General features: G+C 40.1%; 1 protein-coding gene across 1 annotated transcript; it reads right to left on the bottom strand.

Annotated features, from left to right (window-relative positions):
• Window positions 1–15,706: 15,706 nt before the first annotated feature.
• On the bottom strand, window positions 15,707–26,845 carry LOC139129157 (uncharacterized). The gene is made up of 5 exons (XM_070694804.1): window positions 26,660–26,845; window positions 18,962–19,042; window positions 17,729–18,487; window positions 16,867–17,133; window positions 15,707–15,779 (listed from the first exon to the last, which is right to left on the bottom strand). Exons 1-5 carry the CDS (start codon window positions 26,695–26,697, stop codon window positions 15,707–15,709), a joined length of 1,218 nt encoding a protein of 405 aa, XP_070550905.1. The 5' UTR covers window positions 26,698–26,845.
• Window positions 26,846–27,496: the final 651 nt, after the last annotated feature.

Raw genomic sequence — 27,496 nt, 5'->3', positions numbered from 1 at the left:
GATCAGTTTCTAACTCGTCCTTTCTATTACCAAAATGTAAACTTCGCCTTGGTCAATTCTCTTTCAGTTATCACGGTGCTAAAATCTGGAATAAGCTTCCACTTTCCATAAGGAACATTTCACATCGTAAACAGTTCAAGCATGCCCTAAAATCTTTCATTATCAATAAATCGTGATTTCCTCGTGTAAGTTTTGCCCACTTTACTTTTTCATTTGTATTTAAGACTATGTTATTGTTCTTTTGGGAGCCTAATTTACATTAGCTTCACATAAGCTATTTCTAGCTCCCCGTCACATCTCTGCCCTACGAGCATGTAAAATATGGTTACGATTCTTACCTTTTTTCCTGTTCTAAGCTTATGTATTTTTGTAAATCAAGATTTATATTTTTTGTTCCATAGGATAAAGAATTACATCAATAAGTATGTACCCTTACCAAATTCTCGCCACAAAAGGTATAGCTTAGGTATCTCTTTGGTATACCAGAGGAATACCAAATCACTTCTGGTATGCTCCTGGTATACCAGATGTGTACCTATTTTCAAGCTCGATTTTTGATACAGTGTACCAAAGCTGTACCTCAGTAATCAGGTATAAGTTAGGTATACCTAACATGTACCAGTTCATTTTAGGTAGGAAACAGGTAGTACCTGTTATGCACCTCTTCTACTATGTATGGTCAAGTTGAAGACTGGTATACCAGAAATATACCAATCCATGACTTAGTAATAATATTTTTTTTTGCCATGCCAGTCTGCTTGTACAGTGCATGTCAAGTTGAAAACTCTTGTGGTATATACCTGAAATGTCTCTGCCTGTTTGACTGATTCCTAAATTATTGCTGCAAATATGAAGTAACTGTATTTCATTACCAGGCTGTATAGTGTGTGACCGGTCATATTCAAGCAATGCAAAGTTTCTCTTTCATTTATCTTCATTTATTTTTAAAAACCAATGAACCACTTATTAATTAAATTGTAAACGCAAATCTGCTCCTAAAAATCGATACAACTCAGCAACATTGCTATTTTAGGATGGGTATTTATGAGTGCAATGTAGTGACATTAACATAACTATGTCATTTAATTTGGTTGGGTAAATCATGGTTTGATCAACAGCAGAATTTTTCGGAAACAAATTATTAAAACAGGGACTTGTCTGTCTCTCATGTCTAGCCCTGTAGTTTCTCATAATATTTTCACACCAACATTATAATGCAGTTTCAAACGAAAGTTGTTTAATTATGTTTATCTGTACGTACACCTCTTTGTAAATGAGCAGCAAGGACAGGTCGTAGAGTTACAATACCGCAAAGTTGTACCTTAAAAATGTCGACAGACGAGAACTTTTCATTTAACAGACATGTTAATGTCAATGCATTCAATGTCTAAAGCAAGGAACCGTTACCTCCAAGCACAGCATGTGACCGCGGTCGTATTACAACTCTAAGCAAAAGATCCGTACAGTCATTTTAGGATGCCCTTCATGGTAGTCTGCTGTCTCCCTGCAGCGATGTCCCTAACAAAATCTAGCCATCTGATGACATGGATTAAGCTGAAGGCTTTTATCTATGTTTTAAGCATCAGAGCTATTGCCGATTGCACATTTGACGTTTAGGATACTACATCCCGAGCTGCTAAACGAAAATCCAGTATGCTACTTTGCCAATATCCAACGTGTTTTGTTTTGCCGGACCAGCTGTGAGAAGCCATCATGTTTACTCTCAGGTCACGGGTTCATCAAGTTCAGTTCGCGCATTGATATTGATTCTTCGTGCTGAAAGAATTTTACTCTCTTCGTAGACTTTCTATCATTCAAATCAACCATTTTTATTCATGTAATAAATTGATTGGTATATGAAACATAACAGATTTGTGCAGAAGTAGAGTCAAGTCCATGCGTTTAAAAATGGAACTATTTTATCGATCGCGTAATGATTTATAGATAGCACTTCCGTGAATGTCATGAGGCTCAATCGGCGCGAATTTAGATTGTAGTGTTGTCGGCTGTGTATTTGTGATCAGGGAGTTGTCTGATGGACAATTTTGTGATCTTTCTATGGAATTACCACCCAAATGATATCATAGTGTCGCAAAAACGTGTATACAGTACCAGGGACAGACAGAGTTCAAAATTTGTTAACGCGAAAAGCAGTAAAAATTCCGACTATGTTTTCTCATATATGACACACAACGGAGACTCGGAGAGACCTCGCTGCAAATGGGAACCGTCCAGCGTCTATCCTGCCAGCCGATCAGAATGTAAGTCAATGTGCTGTCTATTTGCACATCGCTATTATGTTCTGTAACCCTTGTATTGCTATGTTAAACAAGTATACGTTTTGTTCAGTACGGATTCATACAGAATTCATTTGTTTCACAACAGCTGTACATTGTCGTCATCGTGTATGTAAACATGGTGCATGCTCCTCCGTTTCTAGCTCCTTGTAAACAGCATACTGCGAGTTGTTGGCTGTCCATTTTAATCATTATTTATAAATGATCATAATTATTTATGCATTTGGTTTCTCCGCTTCAATTTTTCAACTTGCTTTTGTCTCATTTTCAAATAATTACAGATTTCTTTCATCAAATTACGATGTTCACAGGTTTTGGTCAAACAAGAAAGACTACGTTACACTCTATCCTCAATGATTTGTATTTTTCAGAATGCATTGCTGGTACTGTAAACGGACAAGAAATACAGAGAGCAAGAAAGCCAAATCACAGCCTTTGACAGTAATATAAGTGTTTTATGAAACTTCATATGTCAAATTTATGTAAGACACTTAAGTTGCATGAAATGAGCATGGCATATATAAAATAAATCATACCACAAATTGAATTTAACCTTTTTTCTCTGTTGTCTTTTTAATAATACCTTTATTTGCTATTAGCATGGTTTCTTGAGATGCTGGTATTTCAAAGCTTAGTCGGATAAACATATCTTGTGCTGTCAACAATCTGCCTTTAAATTTGTCAGCTTCTCATTCTCAATCATGCAGCTTCTCATTCTCAATCATGTCATTATCGTTGGCATTGGCCGATTGTCTACAAAAGTGTTTTTACAACTTCTATGTGCATATCATCTGAACTGAATTTATTACTGTAAGAGAAGAGAAAAAATGTTGAAACTTATGGTACAATGCATAATTTTTGCTGTCACCTGAGTATGTTAATTGTTTCTTGGTTGTCAGCATCTCTGGTTTTTCTGGTAAAGAGTCATATCCGATCCATCTCAGGACACTTGCATACCAAGGTAGGTAATACCAGAAGTAAACCTTACAAAAACAAATGGGTATAATTTAGGTAAATACCTGAAATTTACCTATTGTGTTTACATAGTTCAGATCATCTGAACAACTATGTAAACAAAATAGGTACATTGCAGGTATAATACCTAAATTATGCCTATTTGTTTTGGTAAGGTATATTTCTGGTATACCTATTTTGGGACGCAAGTGTCCAAATCTGGACAACTGCAGGTATACCTACATTGTACCTATTTGGTATACCTGAGGTATACCTGTGGTTTAAAAAAGAGCCTACCTCAGGTAGTCCAGATTTGGACACTTTTGCCAAAAATAGGTATATCTAAGGTATACCTATTTTTGGCAAAAGTGTCAAAATCTGGACTACCAGAGGTAGGCTCTTTTTAAACCAAAGGTATACCTCTGGTATACCAAACGTACCTACATGGTCTGAAAAAGTATACCTCAGGTATGTTTTTATTGTACCAGAATTTGGTAAGGGTAGTAAAGACAATAGAACTTTACAAGAAATGTGACGAATAAATAAATAAATAAATGACTATGATTTGACCATGATATTCGACAATGAATGACCTTGAATTGACCATAATAACAACCTATGGTAGTTTGACCGTCAAAGACAATAAAATGACCATGACCATGATTGATCATGAATGGACGTGTCAATATAACGTTCACGATCTTTCATGGTATTCGTGTTCAAATCATGATTGATCATGGTCATTGATCATGGTCCGATCATGATCGATCATGGTTTTACGGTCAACATAAAAGAAGGGTAGGATTATATTTGGGGCGGGGCAGCACAGCTCGGCATATTTGTCCACCTTTGCATCCCTCTGTGGTGCCCACCTTACCAGAGCCCACCAAAAAGGGCCCCATCCGTCTGCATTGCACGCAATGGATTAACATTAGAAGTATTTTTTTATTTTTCTATTTTATACACAACAACCAAATATGGATATTAAAAGAGTTGTAAACACATTGTATGATGGTATTGTGATCGTTGGACTTACAATGGAATTTCTTATCATCTCTAGCAAATTTCTGAAGATGAAATTGAGTGATCTAAGCTGGCCAAATCTCACACAATTAGCAAAATTAGGGAGAGTGACTGCTGCTGCGGTTGCGACCAAACATCTCCTTCAACAGAAAAATATTATTCCTGCAGAACCTTATGCTTTGTAATGTAAACGAGACAACAAAAATAATATGATCATTTGAATTGAAAGCAAAACGGGCGAACCAATTAGTGTCTATTTTAACCCTAGCAAAGTGAGATTACTACACTGCACGCTTTACAAGTCATAGTATAACATAAACATTGGCGAATAATGTAATAAAACAGGTATGTAAGGGTCCAAATTCGCCAAAGTGAGCATCGGATAGAGTGTGGAAAATGCCAAAGTGAGCGTTGTAATGAGCATGAAAAATGCCAAAGTGAGCGTCGAACTGGGCGTTGAAAATTACGAAGTAAGTGTCAACTGGCGAAAAAAGAACTGAGCGTTGAACTGAGTTAGAGTGCTAAAACGTAGCGAATGTGCGAAACAAAGGTTGCATTGGTGCTTAGTTAGCGCGTACTGGAGAGCACACGATTTGTAAGTTTGCGAATAAAACGTCATAATTACAGTTTATGCATATAATTACAATTTACTCTTCGTAGTCAAAAGAGTAAGTGATGGGAGTCAAGGTCCTATAGTCGACGGACCTTGATGGAGCAATGTCAATCACTATCTGTAGTATGCAGGTACGTGAGTTGACAGATGACACCTCTAAATTGCCACTGTGTGATTGTCGCAACATCTCAATAAATGGCATTCGTCACTTCTGATCATAGTAATTCCAGGAATGACCGTATTACTGACCAAGAGTCAGTGGGAGCCTATTTTATACATCCATTGCCAGATGCTAACAAGAACATCCAACCAGCTATGCTGTCGACCGGCCATAGCCTACGCACTTTGTTGTTGTACTTGACCACTGTGTGATTACTACCGAAGACACATGACAGGTTTTCATTGTTTGTCTTACTACCAGTATGCCGCAAAGTGATGTTGCATACAAATTTCAAGCGTACAATAAATATAATACCACTGGCTATGTGACGGTCTCAATGGCTCTCCTCGAACAAAAAGAAATGTCCAAATGGTTTATCGTCATACCTTTTTATATTTATTGCTGTGGGGTAAGCATCAAAAGAACGCACTTCACACCGTGAAGAACCTACGTCCGTAAAAGGAACGACAACAAGCAGTGATCTCCGGCAACTGACAGTCAAGTTCACAAAATACTAAGAGAGTGGGGGTTTCGTGGATCATATCTACTAATGGTCCAGAGAAATTTCAATTGGTAGCAAAGACTCTGGAGAATAGTTTGGTATTTTTTTTGCAATAGCAGTTTTGAAATTCCCCCTAGAAACTAATGCAGTTATGGTCAACAATGAGTATCCTGGAGGACGTTTAGTTCACAGAGAGCCATCGAAACTGACAAGCCATCAGGCCTTTGGTCACAGATCACGAATTAGAAGCATGCCTTGAGCTATGCTTCCTGGTTCAATACATATAAAGAAACATGTATTTGGTCATTTCTATAAAGACAAGCTTTTGCATTTATTTTTGATATTTTCATTAAAAATGACTTATTCTTTATAAACAATGGCCCTTGACGTTAATATTGGCAAACCTTCCAGTGTGTTTACCATTGAGGTAGTACACCTCCATAGGTTGCATTACTACAGAAATTTGCGAGAAATTTGCAAGAAATGGACACTTTCTCGCTTTTTTGCGAGAAGTAAGCGAGAATATATAACTTTCTCAAAGGACAAGGACAGATTTAAATGCAAGTGCTTAAACTGATTCATGCTTAAAGAGGAAAGTCCCCTATAAAGGGGGGATTATAGTAAGACGATGCAAATGTGAAAAAGCCACGCTACTGGCAAGACGCACGCGATGTGCTCCGAAATTTCCAGAATTTTGACTGGTGAACGGCGTTACTTTTCATCGGCTCTCATATATGACATCTGTGAATATCTAGCGACTGCATTCATGTCGAAAACGCATTGCAAAAACTGCTATTTAATTCAGAGAACGCGTATTTCCACAGAAGCGTGGTCCCAGAATGTCCGTTTGACCTTTGTTCTAAATGGTAATGTAGGCCGTCAATCATGATTAGGAAAATTCAAATTGCGGCCTGGGCGATCTTGATCCCTGCTGAGCACAACTAACAGAGCGTACTGACTTATCACTAAAGTTACCGTTATGTACCTACACATACGCAAATACAACAGATTACAACACGGAAACAGACATGTAAGCAACAAGCAATAAACGGTGTTCTCTTTTTGGAATAAGTGGTGGTCCTGAAAAGAACCGTTTTGTATGTGGTCCTAAAAAGGACCGTTTGTGTGGTTAGTACCACCTGTGTCCAACATAAGGGACACCAGGGGGGTTTGGATACAGTCGTCGAACTTTTGCAAGAACGCACTCTGGCATTATTTCACGGCGCGTGAATACCATATTTTTGTTTTGCAAGGCATTTCAATGTTGTATCTGTAAATACCTTGCCGTTCCACCCCTGGTTCCGATCAATCAAACGCCAGAAGTCTTTGTATATGGTTCTTCGAAGACCCGCGTTGTGACGTGAAGGGGTCTGGTCACTCCCTAAGCCACGTCTGTTGTCTTGCAGAAACGCAGGGCTGGCAAAAGCAGTGTGAACCTTCTTGTGAACCCTCGACTCTTGGCAGTGGTGGTGGGGTCTCTCCCTCTCTGTTGGCCTCTGGTTCATTCTGCACGATCGGTAACCGACGTTGATCAATGATACGCAAGTCCGCTCCCGAGTGTGCAAAGATTGCACTAAGCGTTTCCTTTGCCTCTTCAGGTACGATAATTGTAATCACGTACGTCGCCGACATGATGTTAGCTGCTGCTTCCGCAAACGCCAAGCAACGAATGATAATGTTTAGCATGTTTATACTGATTAATATGTATGACAGACATGACGACACCATTGGTCTCCACGAAGGTGGTAAAAGCATAGTCACGTGTACGACTTTCTTTAAAATCATCCAACAATAGAACGTGTTCCCCTTGTGGTAAATTTCGCCTGCTTTTGTGAAACTTTACCCGTGCATGTTCACTGAAATCCGCTGGAAAAATTGCATCTCCAGTCTTGTAACATTTCTAAGAATAGAGACGATAATCAACCATAGAAAACTTAATTTCCCAAACTGTCCGCGAGGCGTAGAATGGCAGGCAATCGGATATTACATGGTAGCACTGTTTAGTGCCGAACCCACATCGGATCCATATACAAAGACAAAACTAGCACTGCAGCTGAAGATGGTAGATATATCAGCCAATTGGCCACATTGTTATAAGAATACTTGAAATGACCGTATTGTTTGAAGTTGATTCATATTTCAAAATTTATCTTGCAAGAATTCGCTACCTCTGCAATCGTGATGCCCGCAATAGCGTAAGGAGGAGACTCCCTGACAACGACCGCGTCTGTTTTAAACTCTCCTTTGCTGATTTCAACCGCATCTCTGCTGCAGCCATACGATTCGTATTTTGCATGTGTTTTTCATGACATATTGTTGTTGAGGTAATGGATTTACAAACAATAATAATCGTCTTTCTTGTCATCTTTGAGTTTCTAAATTCGATGAAGATAGTTATGTTTTTTTCATCACAACATAAGTAAACCTCTCACTGGTCATTTGCCGGACATGTCACAGGAAAAACACACAGTTTGTCCTCATTTCCATATTGGGCGTGCGGTACGTGTCCATATGCAGTATCGAGCTGCAAACCCCCTCGCAGTTGTATTGCAGTTATAGAAATAATACAGATCATAGACACAGTTCTTTTAACTGTCACGATTCAGGATTCTAGAATTAAAAACTTACTAAAGCACTGACAGTGGCCCCGTGCGCGGTCACTATACAAGAGGCGACCGTGAGTGGCCGGACATTTGCGAATAAATGTAAGTGAAAAAGGCGGCATGGATTCCTTTCACAGTTGTAACAACATGTCTTGGGTTATAGACCGTACGGTAAACATTGATATCATTACATCTCATTTTGATGATATATATTTTAAGACTTCCAGTAACGTTTATCAAATGCAGTGGTCTAGCATAGTGGAAAGGAAAATGTTTTTTTTTTCTTATGAAAACATTATATTTTGGCTGAGGTCCGTCGAAATCAGCACATTGACATACATGTGATTAGTGAACACCCGGTTTGCGAATATTTCTGGAAGCCTTTCTCCCAAAGATAAACAATTAGATCACCCTTGTCCAGGCTAATCAAGACAACCTGTTTTCTCCAGATTAGCTCTATTTCCCATTCCATGGCAGACCTGGAGGATGGCACGCTCGTTTACACTTATTTGTCAACTGTTGAAGCCCTGGTCAATCTGCCTGAAAGAGGCCATTTTTTTGCAGCCTTGTAGAATTTTTAAGAATATAGATGATGATAAACCACCGGGAACGTGTACATTTCCCAAGCTATCCGTGAAGTCTAGAACAGTGGGTAGTCGGCAATTACATATTAAAATGGTGTATCAGCAATGCTGCAGCTCTCGAATTTTCGCCGAACCCACATACAAGACAAAAACTCGAGCTACAGCACTGCAGCTAAAGATGATAGCTATATCTGCTAGTATGCCCCATTGTTATTAGAACACTTGAAATAACCATATTCTTTGAAGTTTACTCTTATTTTTTCAAAATTTATCTTGCGAGAAATCGCTATAGGTTGGCAATACAGTGACGCCCGCAAAAGGTATTTTCAATGACCGCGTCTGTTCACACGTAAACGTTATCAACTCTCCCTTGCCGTTTTCAACAGAGTCTCTACTACAGCCATACGATTTGTATTTTGCATGCGTTATATTTTTGACGTGGTGTTTTAGAAATCTTTTACCTTGTCATCATTGTTTTTTTAACATCGATGAAAGTCATAATGGTTTTTTTCCTCACGACATAATGTAAACCTCTCACTATACCGAAATAACCATACATCAAAGATACATCAAACACACATGATGTGTACATCAATAAAACATAAGAAACACATGATGTGTACATCAAAGACACATAATTGTGTGAGGATTTACACATCAAAGGTACATCCATGATATATGGATGTATACATAATGTAGTATAGATTTGGAACCAAATGTGTACATGATGTGTACATCAAAACCAACATCATACATACATCATGTATGGATTCTAAACAAAATACACACACATGATGTGTACATCAAAACCAACATCATACATACATCATCTACGGATTCCAAACAAAAAAATATTCACACATGATATGTACATCAAAACCAACATCATACATACATCACACAGTGATTTATTAGCCCTAGTGCAATGGCAAACATTTGCGGTACTAAATCATTACGAAAGGAGAATTTTCCAACAATTTCACAATAATGAAATGTTACCATCATATGTATATTTATCAATTTTGATTCAGCTTTCAATTTTTGCCGCTTTGTTAATCAAGAATGTTGGAAATATTTCTATGAAAAAGTGGTTCAACCGATGTCTCAGCTGGCTTAAACCCTGTGTTGGATATTACCATGCAATCACAATTGACGATCACCAAGACATACACATGAGTTTGCATCACAGACTTTTGTAATGAAAATCATTATATATGACTAATAAATGCAATAAAAACAGCAAATTTTAATTTTGTTCTTATTCTTTTATTGATTACATTAATAAAGTTGTCAGGATGACTACATCACAATATGCTTAGCTTTTCAGAAGGAATTATTTTTTTATTGTACTGCACAGGCTGTAACTTGTTTTACTTCCAAGGCAACCTATGCCCTAAAACTGGCCAGAATAATTTTTGCTATCAAAGGACACTTTTTTGAGTTAAAGGACTGAGTACTCTGTTTTATAAAATCTAAGACTTACCTCTACATCATGAACAAAACGCAAGACAAAGATCTCTGATGTTCAGCTTGCAGACACCTAATTTAAAGTAGACTAGATATTTAATAAATATAATAGAAAAATCACGACTTCAGCTTTTCTTTTGAGTCCAAACTCATATTTATGAAATGTCAGTCCTCACACACTACTGATCCTGTTTGCAACTTCACACTTAAAATGTCCTGCTCTAGAGATCTAGTGATCTAGAGAGCTGCCTGTTCTGTTGCTCAGTTTTCCATACCCTAAAAATGATAGAAAGAAGAAAGAAAATATGATTCAAAAAATAATTCAATCTCAATAATATCAACTACAAAAAATACAAATGTTGACAGACAGTGTTCCAGTAGTCTAATGCTACTTTCAGTTCTTTTTTTTAACTCAATGGTCCAAGTACATGCAAAAATGTACCAGAAGTGCATGATACACAGTACAAAGAGCTACACAAAAACCAAATGAAATTAAAACATTTTAGTAAATGAAATGTAGTCTTGACTTTTTCGCAAATGATGATGAATACTGGAACATCATTGCATTCAAATTGTTGCCCTGATGAAAAAAATAATGACGCTGAGGACCCATGAAAGAGTTATCTGAGAAACAACAAATACAGACACATTCATGATCCAACAACCGCAAATTGCAACCAATGAATAAATAAACCTGGAGACATCAGTAATGACAACCTGTTAGAATGACAATTTTTTTTTTCAAATACACTAAATTTCAACTCAACTGTATTTATTATGAGCTTACCTGCATAATTGAAATATGTGACCGCGTAGTCCGTCCATAATATATTTAATTCATTTGGGGTATGTTGTTGACAGCGGTTGTCCATCTACAGGTACTTTGCATTTGTTCGATGATTGCTCCAACACCAACGGGGGACGCATCAGAAGTGACTCGAGTTTTAGCGCCCTGCTTGAAATAAGCCTTGAACGGACTTGTGGTCAACTTATGTTTGATGAGGTTGAATACCTGCTCATGCTTGGGAAGCCATTCCCACTTCACATCCTTGCGAGTCAAATCCCACAGTGGGCTAGTCACTGTAGCAAACTTATCAACATACCTTGAGCAAAATTGGGCTAGCCCTAAGAAACATCTCAATTCTGATTTGTCAGTTGGCGTTCGAGCTTCTACTATAGATTTGACTTTCTCATCAGTAAGTTTCATACCCTGGGCTGTCATCAAGTAACCCATGAATATCATACTGTCTCCTATGTTACACTTTGTAAAGTTCAACGTTAAACCATGCTCACTAAATCGCTTGACCACTTTCTCCACTCTGGCATATAGCTTCTCATAATTCTCAGCTACTATCCTAATATCATCATGTATGTTATGGGCAGCTTCACAACCTTTTAAGACCTGGCTAATTAAATTTTGAAATTTTTCAGTCACCATGTTCACACCAAAACCTAAACGCCTGTAGTGATACAATGAGTTTGGCCCTGAGAAAGTTGTAATATCCCTGCTACTTTCATAGAGTTCAATTTAATGAAAGGCCATATTCATATCAAGCTTGCAGAAAACTTTGGCCCCTGAAATTTCTTCTAGCGTTTCATCCATGGTGGGAGCAGGGTGTCTTTTCCTTACAATGGCCTGATTTGCTTTTCTCATGTCAAGACATAGTCTAACATCATCTCCATCACGCTTTAACACTTTCACCGCGGGAGGCGCATTCTGCGCCAACGGCCAGACTGCGGGAGGCGCGTAAACGCGCCAAGAACGTACGCGTTTATATGCGTTCGATATACCGGTACGTTGGCTTTGTCTGATCTACATCATGTTTGTTGACTATTTCCTCAAGCCTAGTGTCGCGTACGAGGTAGAGGTCAAAATCTAAATGAGCATGCGCGCCAAATTTGTAAACAAATGCCGCTATACTCACTCATTTCTCCGCCGTAATTTGTAAGGATCGTGTGATCAGTTGTTATTTTTCTGTCAGGGGTATTTAAAAATGGCGACGCGGGCACTTTTTAACACTGACTAAGCCCTTGAGCGTGTTTTTCTAGACAGTGATAGTGGAATTGTCACAGATCGTGAAACTGAACTCGGCAGAGTTAGCGGAAGTCAAATTTCAAATAATAACTCTAATACCGAACTTGAATATGTTCCCGAACCAGTTGAGCAAGGACGGAGATTGCAAGCAAGACAGAAAGGTAGGCCAGCTGAGCATGCTGAGTGAAAAGTGCTACCGTGTCCGTGACCGACGTCACAAATGTCGATGGGTATCCTGTGGATGTTGTACGACATAAATCTATCATTGACAATTACACATCGGACTAGCTACAAGTATATAAGCATATGCGCTATATAATATATGTCTCTTTTGAATGTCAGATGATACCTGTTGTTCGAAGATGAACTTGTAACAAATATGCATATTTACCTCCTTTATGTTGAATATGTTTTAGAGTATGTGTTCCCCTGCTTAATTTGAGTTAATATAATGTAAGTAGTAATTTTTTAAGTGTTACGCTGAAAAAAATACATTTATATATTGAAATAACAAAAAACAACAACATTGTTTTAATTTTTTGTGTCAAATCCAATATGGCCGCCATTGTCACGTGACCTTCCAGATGAGTCACGTGACATTTTGTTCATTTTTATGATGCTCTGTCATATTGCAATACTCACTGAAAAAATTGTCCCGAATACTCGTATAGTTACAAAGATACAACTCATGCATGTAAATCAATTTATAAGGCCATATATCCATAGAAAACTACGCACAGGAGTGCATGTATAAAAAAATAATTACGCAGTGAAAGTGTTAAAAGTGTTACAAGAGGGTTGACCCAAGAGGTCGGACCTGAAACCTTTTCTATCACTCCCAGTTTTTCAAGTTCTTTAAGTTTTTCAACAACTTTAGCACTGCGGTTGAAAGGAATTCGCCGGTACTGGACTATGGGTTTGATATTCTCATCAATATGCAAATGGGGCTGGTAGCCTTTTAACTTACCCAACCCTGTGAATACTTCAGGATATATTCTCCTCAATTCTCCAAGAATTGGCGAAGGATTATCAGCAGAAACTGAATTCATTGTGCAAAGGTTTACATTTCCAACTCACAGCATGTCACAGAAGTACTACGACTCAGTAAAATCGGCTGATCAGCTTTGATCACTATGAAATCAGCAATACACTTCTTTTTAGTAGGTGCTTCGACATTTTATGCATATTTCCCCACTATTTCTAACAATTTACTAGAATTAACGCAAAGGAACGACATGGAGACAAGTGTTTGGCCGAAATCCGAGGTTATGCATGTACTGCCAAGGCGGGGGGCAACGAGGCGTCATAGCGGCCTGGATGGCAGTACCGGGCTATCCGTAGCATGCATCAGGCAACGTGCTACCAGTCGCCCGCAGCAGACCCATGACAGTACCCCCTGGAACTTTATTATGTAAATTTAGCGATATAGAGGCATACACTATCTTTTATTGTGAGCTGCTAGCCTGCAGCGAGCCTTTTTTTTTTCCAAGTGGAGGGTGGGTGGGAATTTTGTGGTGTGAACTTGAGCGTGGCAGAAGTTGAAATGGGCGATCTGTAGCTTTGATCACACTGATATGCGCATGGATAATGACGTGGCAAGGGTGACGCAAGTTGTTTAGATAACGGTAAATTTGAAGGCGGTTGGTAGATAAGGTTACGTCTCAAGTGCATCCAGCAAGTAGTAGGAGTAGTGACGCATGGTGACCCATACATGGCAAGGTCTAAACCCTTTTCCCCGTGTCCCTCCAGACGTTAACAATGATTATAGCAAAGCCATAATCACTCATTAACGCAAAGGAATGGCATGGAGACAAGTGTTTGGCCGAAATCCGAGGTTCTGCATGTACTGCCATGGCGGGGCAACGAGGCGTTCATAGCGGCCTGGTCGTTAACAATGATTATAGCAAAACCATAATCACCCACCATTAGTAAACACTTTGTTATTGCAATTTCTAACTTTCACACCACGCTTTTCAGCAAGTTTGCGAAATTGTTTTTCACCAATGAGATTGCACGTAGCACCACTGTCGATGATAACTGGCACGTGTTGATTCTCATTTTGAATACCTTCATCGGTAAGATCGTTTCCACTTGAAGCACGGAAAGCAGCATTGAAAGCATGGTATGCTTTCTCATCGGCACTCTCGATGTCTGTATGGCTATCATTGGCGTTTGCATCAGTCGTCTGAGCTACTTTGTGTTTACCGCGACCACCTGCACTACTGCCACGTCAACACCCACGTGTACTGGGGCTAGCACCACGGCCTCGACTGCTGCTATTATCACTGTCTTTGGAGGGACAGTCTTCCCACTTAATTAGCACGACAGTCCGCAGCCCTGTGTTCCGGCTTGTGACATCGGAAACACCGGTCGGATTTATGCTCGGCTTTGCGAGTACTACTGCCAGTACTGGCTCGACATTCACGTTGCACATGACCTCTCTTTCCACAATGGAAACAGATCAAGTCTGCCATTTTGCCTTTAGTATGCGTACGTTTGCCACCGACGTTGACTGCATTTGCAGAGTGAGTACTGGACACCAGAACTAGTGCATCTTTATCATGATAGGACGGAGGAAGTAGCAGTTTAGTAGTGTTCAAGTCGTTTTCACGATACAACTTGCTTTTCAGCACTTTGTCACTGATGTAGAGTAAGATGCGATCTCTCTATCAACTTTGGACAGTTATTGACGTCACCAGTTTCATCGGCAGATTTAGTGCAAATAATGTCTCTGATGCCAGTTCCAGCCATGTGTAGAAGTAAGGCACGCTTCTGAGCATATTTGAAACACCAGACGCTGCTACAAACAGTTCAAATTCCTGAAGCCAATGCTCCCACCTTTGTTGAAGAGTCTCCACTTCACCTTCACAGTCAAATCCCGCCACTCTTGGCAGTCGGGACAAGGTCACGAGGGTAGACTCCGTTTCTGGCATTTTCATATTACTCAAAACACGGCTGAAAAGTCACCAAATTTGCAAAAAATACTTGCGTACGGACTTTTATAGTTATGTTAGATAATACATAATATAATATAATATATTATGTGACGTCTGGGGAGGAGTTATTGACAGTCGACAACGACGGAGTTCCACAGATATATTCTTTATTGGACGGCAGCCTTGCTAGAACTAAATGTTACAGGAAATTCTGTGTACAGACTATGTGACAATCACGAGACTACAACAATATCATTACAGAAATGAAACTTGTATTTGTTCATACACAAATAAATTGACACTTCCTCATAGTACCGGTATGTCAAATATCCTTTACCAAAGCTTTGGCTGTAACAGACCGGGTGTCCCACGATGTAGACTAAGAAGTTCAAAATAACAATGGGATGGCAACTGCGGTGAAATTTGACATAGAATGCAATGAGCAGTGTCAGCGTCTAGCTCTCCCTGCATCGGGCAACACACTCTGCACAAATTTTCATCAAAGTTGCAGTCATCGCAGGTCTGGATTATTTCAAAACCCCGTATGGTTTTTCCAATGTAGACGATCCACCAGGAAAGTTGTGTTCATGAAATATCTGGGTTCTCTGTGGTGGAAAAATAAAATTCTTGGAATAACTGCATTTCAAATTTAACATGTAATACATTGAGACATGCAAATGCTTGATAAACATTTTCGTCATGTGTTAAGATAGACTAATGACCTATGGACAATGCAGCCACCTACATGTAGCTCTGACATACTGATTCTTATGTCAAATATAAACTTTTAATAAAATGACACTTAACTTGGGCATGGTAATCGAAAAACATGACAGTAAAATATCACAATGTTGCTGTAACATGGTCATCAATGTATAGTACACTTGTTTATTCTTAGGGACAGGGCCTTTAAAGCTCTATTCGTCATAACTTTAGGAAATTTTTTCAGTATGTTGATCAAGGTTCAGCAAGGTAAAATATTTTGCTTTCAGTATAGCCTGTGATTGTGTAAAAACCATTGTTGTTGCAGACAAACGAGTCTGGTCTTGAACACTGTTTAAAGAACAACAATACTGGCTGATCAGCTGTGAGCTGTGTTGATACAGGTCTTTTAGGTTGACCGCGCCACTTGCATGTTCATCGCACGTGTTCTTTTGAAGTATACACAGATTTTGTTGTTAAGCCAGACATTAACGGTGCCGACTCATTTAATCATTGTGTGTGGGTGGTCAATTTGTGTATGTGTGTGTGTGTGTGTGTGCAGTCAATTGCCATTCTGTTTATGCGAAAGAAGTCATAAACTGGCTCCCTGTGTTCTGACAATTAGTGATCCGTTGCTGCCAAGACCATATAACACCTGGTATGTTTTTCTTGCAATATTGAGATACCTCTTTGAGAAGACCACATAGACTTTCATGTTTGTATTGTTGTTCTGTTCGGTATTGTTCTTTAACCAGTCGGCACTTTAATGTCTGGCTTATCAACACATTCTGTGCGTACTTTTGAAGAAAATGTGTGTAATGAACATGCAAGTGTTAACGGTCAACCTGAAAGACCTGTATGTTTCATACTTGGCCATTTTATCATGCCTTTGGGATTTGAAAAAGAAACTGCATTTAATGCATAGAAAAATTGCCAACAGATTTTCATCAACAGAAGACAGAGGACTAGTGTCAAGGAATGTTTTCTTACCTATTTAGACAATACTGATGCAACCGACAAGAATTATCATAGATGACAATCTCAGGAGCTTTGGTAAACCTTGTTGTCAGTATGTTGAACGGAATTTCTGGTGACTCCACTTGCCTCATTGCCTGGAAACCATAGCATACACCATGCATACAATGCATGGTGAATATTCCTGGTGACAAAGTTGGGTGTTTATTTGACAGCTTCTTACATGCATCCTCACCTCTTCTATGTCTGTCACTTGTTCTGTCAAGTGAGTACACCGGCTTTCTATAATTAATGAAAAAAAATAAGTGTTGATGCCATGTGGTACTGTAAATATATGTATATTATTTATGATTACTTTTCAAAAGTTATCATAATGGTGCTATCATGTTTTGGCACAGAACCAAAGGAACCATAATTCAGCTGTGGAGCCTAAATCATAATGTACAACTTGGTCTTAGGTATTGAAACAGGGAGTAATTGTCATCAATGCTGCATTTCTTGCCATGCATGAACAAATTATGGCACTAGGTATGATCAGTGTTAATGGTGGGGACAGTACCAAAGCAAATTTTACCAGAGGTCCCAGTCATGTTACCAAAGCTCCCCTTTTATGTCAATGCAATCCTATTAGGGCACAAAAAGACTTAGTAAAATGCTGTTGATTCAGTACATTTTAATGGGTAGAAAACAGAACAAAACATTTGCTTATTTTCAAGATGCACAATGATGGTATGATCCACCTTCACAGGTCATAGGTTAACTTATGTAAATTAATATGCAAATTATTATGGTAATTAACTGTTACTCTGGCAATATTTCTTGGGAGAACATCATCATTCTGTTAAAAGAAACTCAGACTTCCAAAACACAAACTTACCCACGATGCTTTGGAAGACATGGAAAGCAGGCTATGGGATCTTCTTGAGGGGCTGGATAATCAATGTTGTCTTCTGTTCTGTTATTGCTAAATGCATAGGAGTTCCTAGCTCTCAGCAATACATCTCTGAGAAGGTGTCGTACCTCTCTCGGAACACCATAAGCTGTTCGGCCATAACCTGATAAGAAATCAAAGATGACCGGAGCATCTTGCTGAATGATTTCAAGTTTCCTTTGATTTTCACTACTGAATATGTCAAGTCCATGTATTACTTCTTTGATGTACTGTTTTGCTTTCGATTGTTCAGGCAATTGAAGGATGGCACTTGTGGGTGAGTTCTTTGACAAGTCTTGAAGAAATGGCGAAAACTCTCTCGGTGCAATCAGATTCCTGCCTTGATCACTAATCAGATCTATAAATCTTGTCAGCGAATGCAGATGATCATTTTTCTTCATTAGCTGAATCATTGTTTTGTACTCCTCACAGGAAAATGGCTTCTCAGTAGGGTGGGTTGTACTACTATACTGAAGGAGAAGTTTTCTGATCTTCGGGTTTGGAATAAACACACGATCAGAATGTTTGGTACCATTGTCTACTGGGTGATCATGGTGGCTTGATTCTCTTTCTGTATCTGGTATTGGTTCCAGTAGTTTCTTATTGAGGCCTATAGTTGTACCATCGCAGATTACTACAGGTGGCTGTAATCCACAGGTGTCACATTTGAAACTGTCTTCGTACTTCAAGTCCAGAAGTCGTGCACTAGTAAAGAATCTGCGAGAAATTTGCGCGAAATGGACACTTTCTTGCTTTTTGTGAGAAGTAAGCGAGAATACATAACTTTCTCGCAATAACTTAGCGAGAATTTAATTTTCTCGCAATCAGCTGGCGAGAACTGTGTTTTCTCGCTCAGCATCTGCGAGAAACTGAATTCTCGCAATCAATCAGCGAGAAATTTGTTTTCTCGCTCTGCATCTGCGAGAAATTGTATTCTTCTGTGTAAGCATTTCACAAAAATTTCACAATTTCTCGCAGATGCAGAGCAAGAAAACATAGTTCTCGCTGATTGATTGCGAGAATTCAATTTCTCGCAGATGCATGCGAGAAAGCACAGTTCTCGCAGCTTGATCGCGAGAAAGTGTGTATTCTCGCTTACTTCTCGCAATACAGCGAGAAAGTGTCCATTTCTCGCAAATTTCTCGCAAATTTCTGTACTTCAAGTGCAGAAGTCGTGCAAACGCATTCCATGTCAAACGGAACTTATGCAATGGTAATGCTTCAGAACCGGAAAGCCCTGCAAGTCTTTCAGAGTATGTTCTGTGAAATAATGGTGCAAAATCATTAATATTAATAAGAAACATGGGGCCAATGTCTCTTAAGCTACTGTAGACGTCGATGGTATGGAGGACACACATAGCATAATACCAGATATAGTGAGCACAGAGGTCCTTTGGCAATACAAGTGTATTCTCGTGGCAGAAGAACTGTTTCAAGTTTACTCATTCTTACAGACCCTCTATATACAAAGACATTCACCAATAGCCAGCATAGCAAACTGCCATCTATGCCTATAGTGTCTTTGCCATCTGTCTCTCACCAAAAATGACAAAAAGTGTGTTAAAAATACTTATTATTTGCATATTTCTACACAGTGTATACCAAATGTTACAGCTGTCTGACCAGCAGTTATGAAGATTTTATTACCAAAAAACGGCTTTCTTGGGCTAATTTCAATATTTTCAACAACATAAAAAACGGAAAACAGATAGTTTCTCATAAGCATATTTTGCATCTACACAAGAAATACCAATACTACGGTTCTCAAAATATCGGACGGACATCCTCACAAATGGACATACATACATAGATACAGACTGGACGCCGTACGGATACCCATCCCAATAGTATCTATAGACTTTAGTGCTTAGTTGCTAAAAACTACCAAACAGCCACACAGATTTTTTTCTGAGAATGTTTTGTGAAACAATAATACAAGATCATGAACGGGGACAGTGTTTCATGATTCTGTTAATATGTTTGCTCAGTGTATGAACTGCACTTTCCTATTCTTTTTTATCTAAAGTATAATAAAAAGTCCATTATAAAGCCCTGCAAGCCTGTACAGTGGACATAAAGCCCAACATACAAACGACAGATGCCAACTGATCCTATAATATCACACTGGTATGCATGTACAGATTTACATACCCAATGGGCACTGAAGACATACCAGAAACACCATGATTGTGGCAGAGTCCAGTTACTTTTGTATCCGCTAAGTGCAAACCACTCCAAGAAATAGCCACCCTCAGTTGCTTTAGTTCAGGATAGGTTTATTCAGGAAGCGGTGAAAACTGGGTAAATAAAGATATACAAGGTCATTCATTGTCTATACCGAAGAGTCGAGGTAAATCAAGTTCAAAAGTAAATGGAATAAAAGAACTAAATTCTACTAAAATATCTAAGCACTGCATTCAGAATGGTCCTCTAAATAATCGGAAAGTCATAAAAGGAAATCAACTTACATCGTTGCGCCTTGAGAGTTGAGAGTTGTCAGCAAGTCATGTGTGTATTGATGCTTGCCTATTTGATATTGCATGGAGTCAAGAACGCATCTGATGTTACCATTTGTCGTTCCCATATACCGCCGAAGTGGGATGCATGAGGTGGGTTGAAAATCCACTCACAGTCTCTTGTTGTAAGGAATTTCTTGATGCAGTCTTGATCCAGCTCTTTGGCTGCTGCCTGAAGATCATTCTTTGCGCCGATGAAGTTGGTGCCCTGGTCACATCTGAGTTTCTTGATGTTGCCGCGTATAGCTATGAAGCGAAGTAGGGCGTTGATGAAGGATGAAGTGTCCATGGAGTCTATTATTTCTATGTGTACTGCTGTAGTGTAGAGACAGACAAAGATAACTGCCCATCTCTTTGCTTCAGATGTACCGGCTCTGGTTTTGCGGGAAGCTATAGCCCAGGGGCCGAATACGTCCATGCCGACGTTGGTGAATGGTGGGGTTTTCTCTGTTCTGTCCGACGGTAGGTCGGCCATGAGTTGAGTGAGTGGTTTTGCTCTCAGTCTTCTACATATCGCACATTTGTGTAGTATACTTCTTACCATGTCATGTACACCCATGATCCAATAGCCATTAGCTCTGACGTTCGACAGGGTGAGTTGTCTGCCTTGATGTTGTACTTGTCGATGTACATGATCGATGATAAGTCGTGAAATGTGGTCGTCCTGTGGGAGGATGATGGGGTGTCGGCCGCAGAGGTCGAGGTCAGATTGGCGAAGTCTTCCTCCAACGCAGATGAGTCCTTTTTCATCGATGAATGGGTTCATCCGGCTGATGGGGTTCTGTTTCTGTAGTTTGTTGTTGTCAGTGCCTGCTGACTTTGCTGCAGATAGTATCTCATATTCTTTATGAAACACACTTTTTTGTACTGAGCGTAGGATGATGGTTTCTGCTTGTGCCATCATCTCAATTTTCAGTTCTTCTGGAGACTTCTCTTTTTCTTTTTTGTCTGTCTTTTCTGGTGATTTTCTATGCCTGAATTTTCCTATTAAGTTGGCAATACGTCTCTTCAAGGATCTCCATGATGAGAATAGTTCAAATCGAAAGCACCTACTGCTTCCTTCGTTGATGTGCTGAGGACAGCAAGTTGTTTGCGGACCTCAGGGTCTTCGTCACTTACTGTGTATTCATGTTCTGTTTCTTCATGGTTGTCTTTGTCTTGCTCGTCTCGCTGCCACAGGAATGCTGGTCCTGATAGCCAGATAGTTGAGTTGAGTTTTGGGGCTGGTATACTGCGTGATGCGATGTCAGCTGGATTTTCGTGTGTAGACACATGTCGCCACTGGTGTGGTGATGAGATGTTGTGTATCTTTTCTACTCTGTTTGCTACGTATACGTGGAAACGTTTTGAGCTGTTGTTTATATATCCAAGGACGATTTCGCTGTCCATGTGATATATGACATTGTCGATGTTCAGGCCGATTTCTGATGTGATCTTCTGTGCGAGTTCTGTCGCTAGGACGGCTGCACACAGTTCTAGGCGAGGTATGGAGACTGCATGAGTCGGGTTTACCTTTGCTTTGCCAAGTATGAATGATACGTTGACATTGTCTTTATGGTTGGTCAACCGCAAGTACGCTACAGCACCTATGGCTTCATTGCTGGCGTCAGAGAAAATGTGACACTCAGTTTTCTTGATGGGTCCAAAGGTGGGTGGAGTGTAGCATCGCCGTAGCTGTACCTTTTTGATGTAGTTGAGGTTGTTGCACCAGCGTGTCCATCTGGGCAAGTATTTCTCTGGTAATGTTTCATCCCATCCAAGGTTTGATGAGTTGTGTCCTTTAGTTTCTGTCATGAGGCCTCGTAGTACAAGTTTTCCTTCTATGGAAACTGGTACGAGTATACCAAGTGGATTGTATATTGAGTTAATGATCGCCAGTACTCCCCGCCGTGAGAATGGCTTCTCCTTCAAGTCTACTTCGAATGTGAATGCGTCTGCCTCTAGAGACCACTTGACCCCTAATGATCTCTGTGTCGGTAAGGTGTCTTGGTTGAAATCCAAACTCTGTAGATCTTTGGCTCGTACTTCGTTTGGAAGTGCTGTCATGACTTCTTCGTCAATAGAAACGATCTTGTGGAAGTTAACATTTCTGGTCGCTAGTAAGTCTCTTATTCTATTGATGAGACTACTAGCTTTTTGTGCATCTGGTGCTGAGGTTAGTCCGTCGTTGACGTAAAAGTTCTTGTAGATGAACTCTTTCACGTCTTCTCCATACGTAGGTACGCATCTTCAGCGATCTTTCTCAGCCCGAAGGTAGCAGTGGCTGGTGAGGAGACATTGCCGAACAGGTGTACGTTCATTCTGTACTGAATTACTGGTTTCGTGGGGTCGTTGTCTTTGAACCAAAATAAGCCCAGATACTCTCTGTGTTCTTTGTTGACTTGGAAGCTGTGAAACATTTGTTCTACGTCGCCCATTACTGCTGTCTGCTCGCGTCTGAATTGTAGCAGGATCCCGAGGAGGCTGTTTATTTGGTCAGGTCCCTGATGCAATGCGTCTTTCAAGGAGACTCTGTTGTACTGTGCACTGGAGTCGAATACTACTCTGATCTGCTTTTTTTTTGGATGGTAGATGCCGAAGTGTGGTAGGTACCATGCGTTGTCGGCATCTATTTCGTCTTCTGGAATGGGACTTGCGTGGTCACGTTCCATTATTTTCTTCATAAACTGAAAGTATTCTTCCATCATTTGTGGTTTATGCTGAAACTTATCAGATTCTGTAGATTGTAGAATCGGTTCAGGGCTGATTGTCGGTTGTTCGGTAATTTCTTCGGGTCTTGCCTGAAGGGAAGAGGAAGTTCTAGATTGCCTTCCTCATTTACATGGACTTCTCGTTGCATGATGTCCAGGAATTGCTTGTCTTCAATGGAGGGTGCCTTTTGTTCATCGTAAGGTGTCCGCTTGAAGACAGTGGTGCCGAAGTTGACGGGTGTCGGGCCTATTATGTCTTTTATGTGGATGTGATGAGTACATTCGAATGCTGATTCATCATAGCCGTTGAGGGTTGCAGTCGTAGGGTGTACTGAAGTGCGGATTACACCTCTTGCTGTCTCTAGGCACAGTTCGCCTGAAATTGTCCACCCTAGGTCGGTGCGTTGAGCCTAAAGCAAGTTTAAAGGTCCGTTCCTTGTTTCTCTGACTTTCAGTGGTTCTGGGCAGTTTCTGCCGATGAGGAGGTGAATTCCAACGTTCTTTTTCGGTTCTGGAATGTAATCGATGATGGGCTTCAGATGTTTGAAGGCCTTGCAAATGTCTGGTGTGGGTATTTCCTTCTTGTCGCTCGGTAAGTTGTCGTTTTATAGCACGACGGGAAGAGAGAATTTTCTTTCTGTCACGTGATTCTATGATGACGCGGTTGCTACATCGTCCCTTTCTGAGTTCTCCTTTGCCGCTGCGTGTTTACAGTTCGTATTCAAGGTCTGGGCCGTGTGTCTTCAGTGCGTCGAAGAGGTGGCTGTCACCCATACAGGCGTTGGACTGGTCGTCTAGGACTACGTAAGTTCCTATGTAGTCTGCTGGTCGGTCTTGTGTATACACCTTTGCGAGGACTATCTTCCCACACGAACGTCCGGCTGGGCATTTCGTGAGTCTGGTGCATTTTGTTGTAGCTTCTTGGGTTTCCTTTTCTTTATCGTCTGGTTAAGCTTCAGTTGTTTTCTCCTTAGACCTGTCACCGGGTGTAGCGTGGAGACAGGTGATGTGTTTCTTGCTCTTGCATATAGCGCATTCAATCGTTGATGTGCAGTCTTTGGCGAGATGTTTCTCAGTGCATTTAAAGCACAAGCCTTTCTTCTTACGCGGTTCAATTCTGTCAGCAACAGGTTGTTTTGCAAATGCCTTGCAATCTTTCAGGTCATGTCCTGTAGCCTCGTGGAAGAGACATTGTTTTTCATCGTTTGATGATTTCGTTGCGTGTACACGCGCTCTAGTCTTCGTTTGTTGACTGGATTTTGACTTACTTGTTCCAGGGGTGTGTCGTCTGGTCTTGGAATATCAGGATCGCATGCTGCTTTCACTGTGTCTTTCAGGAAGTCTGTGAAGAACTTGAATGGAGGAAATGTTTTGTGGCGTCGTTTGTATGATGCCACGTTATCTCTCCACTTGTTGAGGACGAATCTTGGTAACTTCTCCATGACGGGCTTGAGTCCCTGTGGTGTATTGAGGGATGAGAGGTCAGGAAGTTTTCTCATGTGTGCCTCTGTGTTAGAACATAAGTCTGATAGTTCGAGTAGCTTTTTGCTTTCGTCTGGTTTAACTTTCGGGAAGGACTTCAATCCTTCCAGGATTACTGCGGCAATGATTGCAGGGTTGCCGAATCTGTCTTCTAGTTCTATCCAAGCCTCTCTATATGACTCGTCTGGGTCGTCTACATATCGTTGTAGATGGTCTTCGACGATTTTCTGCGGATCTCCCTGTGTGTATTTATGCAGGAAATCTAGTTTCTCAGGTGTCTCTATGCAGGCTGTTGTTACAGTGGCTTCAATTGATCTTTTCCATGACATGTACATGGTTGGGTCGCCTCCAAATGTTATTGGTTGTTGTAGTGGTAAATGTTGGCGGGCCATCATTTGGGCTATCTCCGTCAGAGGTTGCATGTTGTTATTGTTGCTCGTTGAAGGTGTCTGTTGATTTGAAGTAGGTGTGACTGTCTCATCTGATTCTGTTGGTGTTCCCTGTCCTGGTTGTATCAGTAGAGGGGATGATTCTAAGTCTTTGTTTTGTGCTTTGGGTATGAACTCGGTAAAGTTCAGTGCTAGTAATGGATCATGCTTCAATTCTTCTTTCATTGCAATTTATCGTGATACATGGTCGTTTGATGCTTGTCTGGTGTTGTAAGTGTCTGTACTGGTGTGGAACTTTCTTTGGCTACTTTCTGGAGGGTTTCTGCATCTATCCTTTCCTTTCTGCTTTCATTTCAGCTTCGATGACTTTGATTTTTGCTTTATGGTGAGCTACTGTCTTCATATACTCTGCCTCTCTTGTTGCAAAGCGTGCCTTGCCTTATGCCTTTAATGCGTTTGCCTTGGATGACGTCGATGATCTAGTTCTGTTTGAATTAGACAAGCTGCTTAATGAGGATCCTCGTTCGGATGGTTAGTTGAGGGCGCTATGTTCAGCTTTCCTTGTCTTTGCATTGTTGATGTATTCATTCGCTTGTTCAATGTTCCTATTGAAGCTTATTTCCCTTAATTCTGCTTGCTCCTTACCATCTGGGGTCTTGTCTTGTTGATAAAGTCTCTGAAGTTTGTTCAAGGTTTGTTCATATTCCTTGGACAGTGTCTCTGCTGTATCAATTTTGCTTTGTTTTGGGTCTTGCATCCCCCTGAGGTCGATGAGAACTCCCCTTGTTTGGTTCCAAATGCTTGACAGGGCTTTTTCAGTGTTCAAGGTAGCACAGAGCAGTGTCTTTCGTTTTTTCTACTGTCCTGTAGAGGGCGCCCTTCAGTTCTGGCAGCAGATCCGCCTTCAGCAGTGGCTGTCCCACTGGGAACCGCCCTTCTTTTGTTTGTTCTGTGGTATTTTCGTGGTATTTTCTGCCTTAGAAATATCTCCTTGATTTTCATTTTGAGATTCTGTGTGGGCTGGTTGTTCAGCTCCTTCGACTTGCTTTTTATCCATGATAGTTTCTTTGAGTCAGTTGTAGTTGGCTGTATATGTGTATACAGTTGGCCTACCTTGCATAGCCTATATGCCAGTGTCCGCTGTGCACTCGAGCCAGTGTGTTGTCCAATGTTTCCCTGGTTTTCAGCAATTTTTCACTTGCGACGATTTTTCACTGTGGTGGAGTCCAGTCACTTTTGTATCCGCTAAGTGCCAGCCACTCCAAGAAATAGCCACCCTCCTCAGTTGCTTTAGTTTAGGATAGGTTTATTCAAGAAGCGGTGAAAACTGGGTAAATAAAGAGATTAAAATACAAGGTCATTCATTGTCTATACCGAAGAGTCGAGGTAAATCAATTTCAAAAAAACGGAATAAAAGAACTAAATTCTACTAAAATATCTAAGCACTGCATTCAGAATGGTCCTCTAAATAATCGGAAAGTCATAAAAGGAAATCAACTTACATCGTTGCACCTACAGTCCTACTTTTGGCTGAGTGTTTGTGAAATCCACGTGGCATGTCTACTTGCTCTAAGACAGTGGAAGAAAACGTGTCTGCGTAGGTGTAATTTAATCTTTAACCTTTTAATTGTTTTACCAAGAAGTTTCCTGACCTTTGTGTCAGAGGGCCTTAAGAAAGATAGAGGGCGATCTTCAGAAACTCTAGTTGGGGTCATGAAGGGTCAATTCAACACCATGATTGTTTATAAATGTGCATCAGCTGCAACTGTAATAGTCTCTCACGGTCACTTGAATACTCACCTATGGAAGGATGCCAAGGGATTTCTACTTTCCACCATTGAATGCAGATACAGCAGTAAAAGACTGTAATGTATGATGTCCTTATTATTCAAGTTAAACAGCAGGTCTTCTTGACCATCATAATATAACTTGCAGGAACATGGCCCAACACTTGGACGGTAGTATACTGGAAACAAGAAATAATTGTAAAAGTATAAGTATAGCAGCAAATCACCTTATTTAAAGAATTGATGTATATACTTTTTTATGGGAATAGTGATAAACACTGATATAAATCATAACAGTACTTGCTCTTCAAGTGTCATAGTATTACCACACCCACTCTTTTCTCTACAGGAATGCTTATTTGGTTGGCCACCTATGTTAATTTTTTGGCCCCTGTTCCAAAAGTGAGTGAAACCCCTAATTTCTCAACATATAATCAGAGTTATTCTGCGAAAACATATTTCATTCCCACTTTGTACTATGAGTCACAACAAGTGAAACATTTAAAGATTACATATCCGTTTGGATACATACTAAAACCAGACTTACAATAATTCTGAGTCGGTCTCCATCCTGGGACCATAGCCCAAGTCATTAATTAACAGTCTGAGTTCTGTCTCAGGATGGCATAGCAAGATTAGCTGATAAAACGTGGTATATGTATATATAACGAGGATAGTTACAGCATTTGTTTGTACAACCAATTTCATAAATGCAAAGCAAAACATGCTAAAATGTTGACTATAAGTGTATCATGGTTCACCAAAGAACGGTTGACTGTGTGTAATACATGTATTGAACTCTGCAGGTTATTGTAGACTTCCCCAAATCAGTGGGAATATAAATTTCAAA

The sequence above is a fragment of the Ptychodera flava genome, unplaced genomic scaffold (genome assembly GCF_041260155.1).
Source record: "Ptychodera flava strain L36383 unplaced genomic scaffold, AS_Pfla_20210202 Scaffold_95__1_contigs__length_380228_pilon, whole genome shotgun sequence".
NCBI lineage: Eukaryota > Metazoa > Hemichordata > Enteropneusta > Ptychoderidae > Ptychodera > Ptychodera flava.
This window is presented reverse-complemented; position numbering and strand designations above follow the sequence as displayed.

Excerpts from the sequence above, each read along its gene's own strand:
- LOC139129157 (XM_070694804.1), bottom strand. The coding sequence starts at position 26,697 with ATGGTGGAAAGTAGAAATCCCTTGGCATCCTTCCATAG. Across the intron at positions 18,488-18,961 it reads CGTTTGACATGGAATGCGTT|TGCACGACTTCTGGACTTGA; the intron begins TGCACGACTTCT and ends ATTCTTTACTAG. Across the intron at positions 17,134-17,728 it reads TGTCTTCCAAAGCATCGTGG|AAAGCCGGTGTACTCACTTG; the intron begins GTAAGTTTGTGT and ends CATTAATTATAG.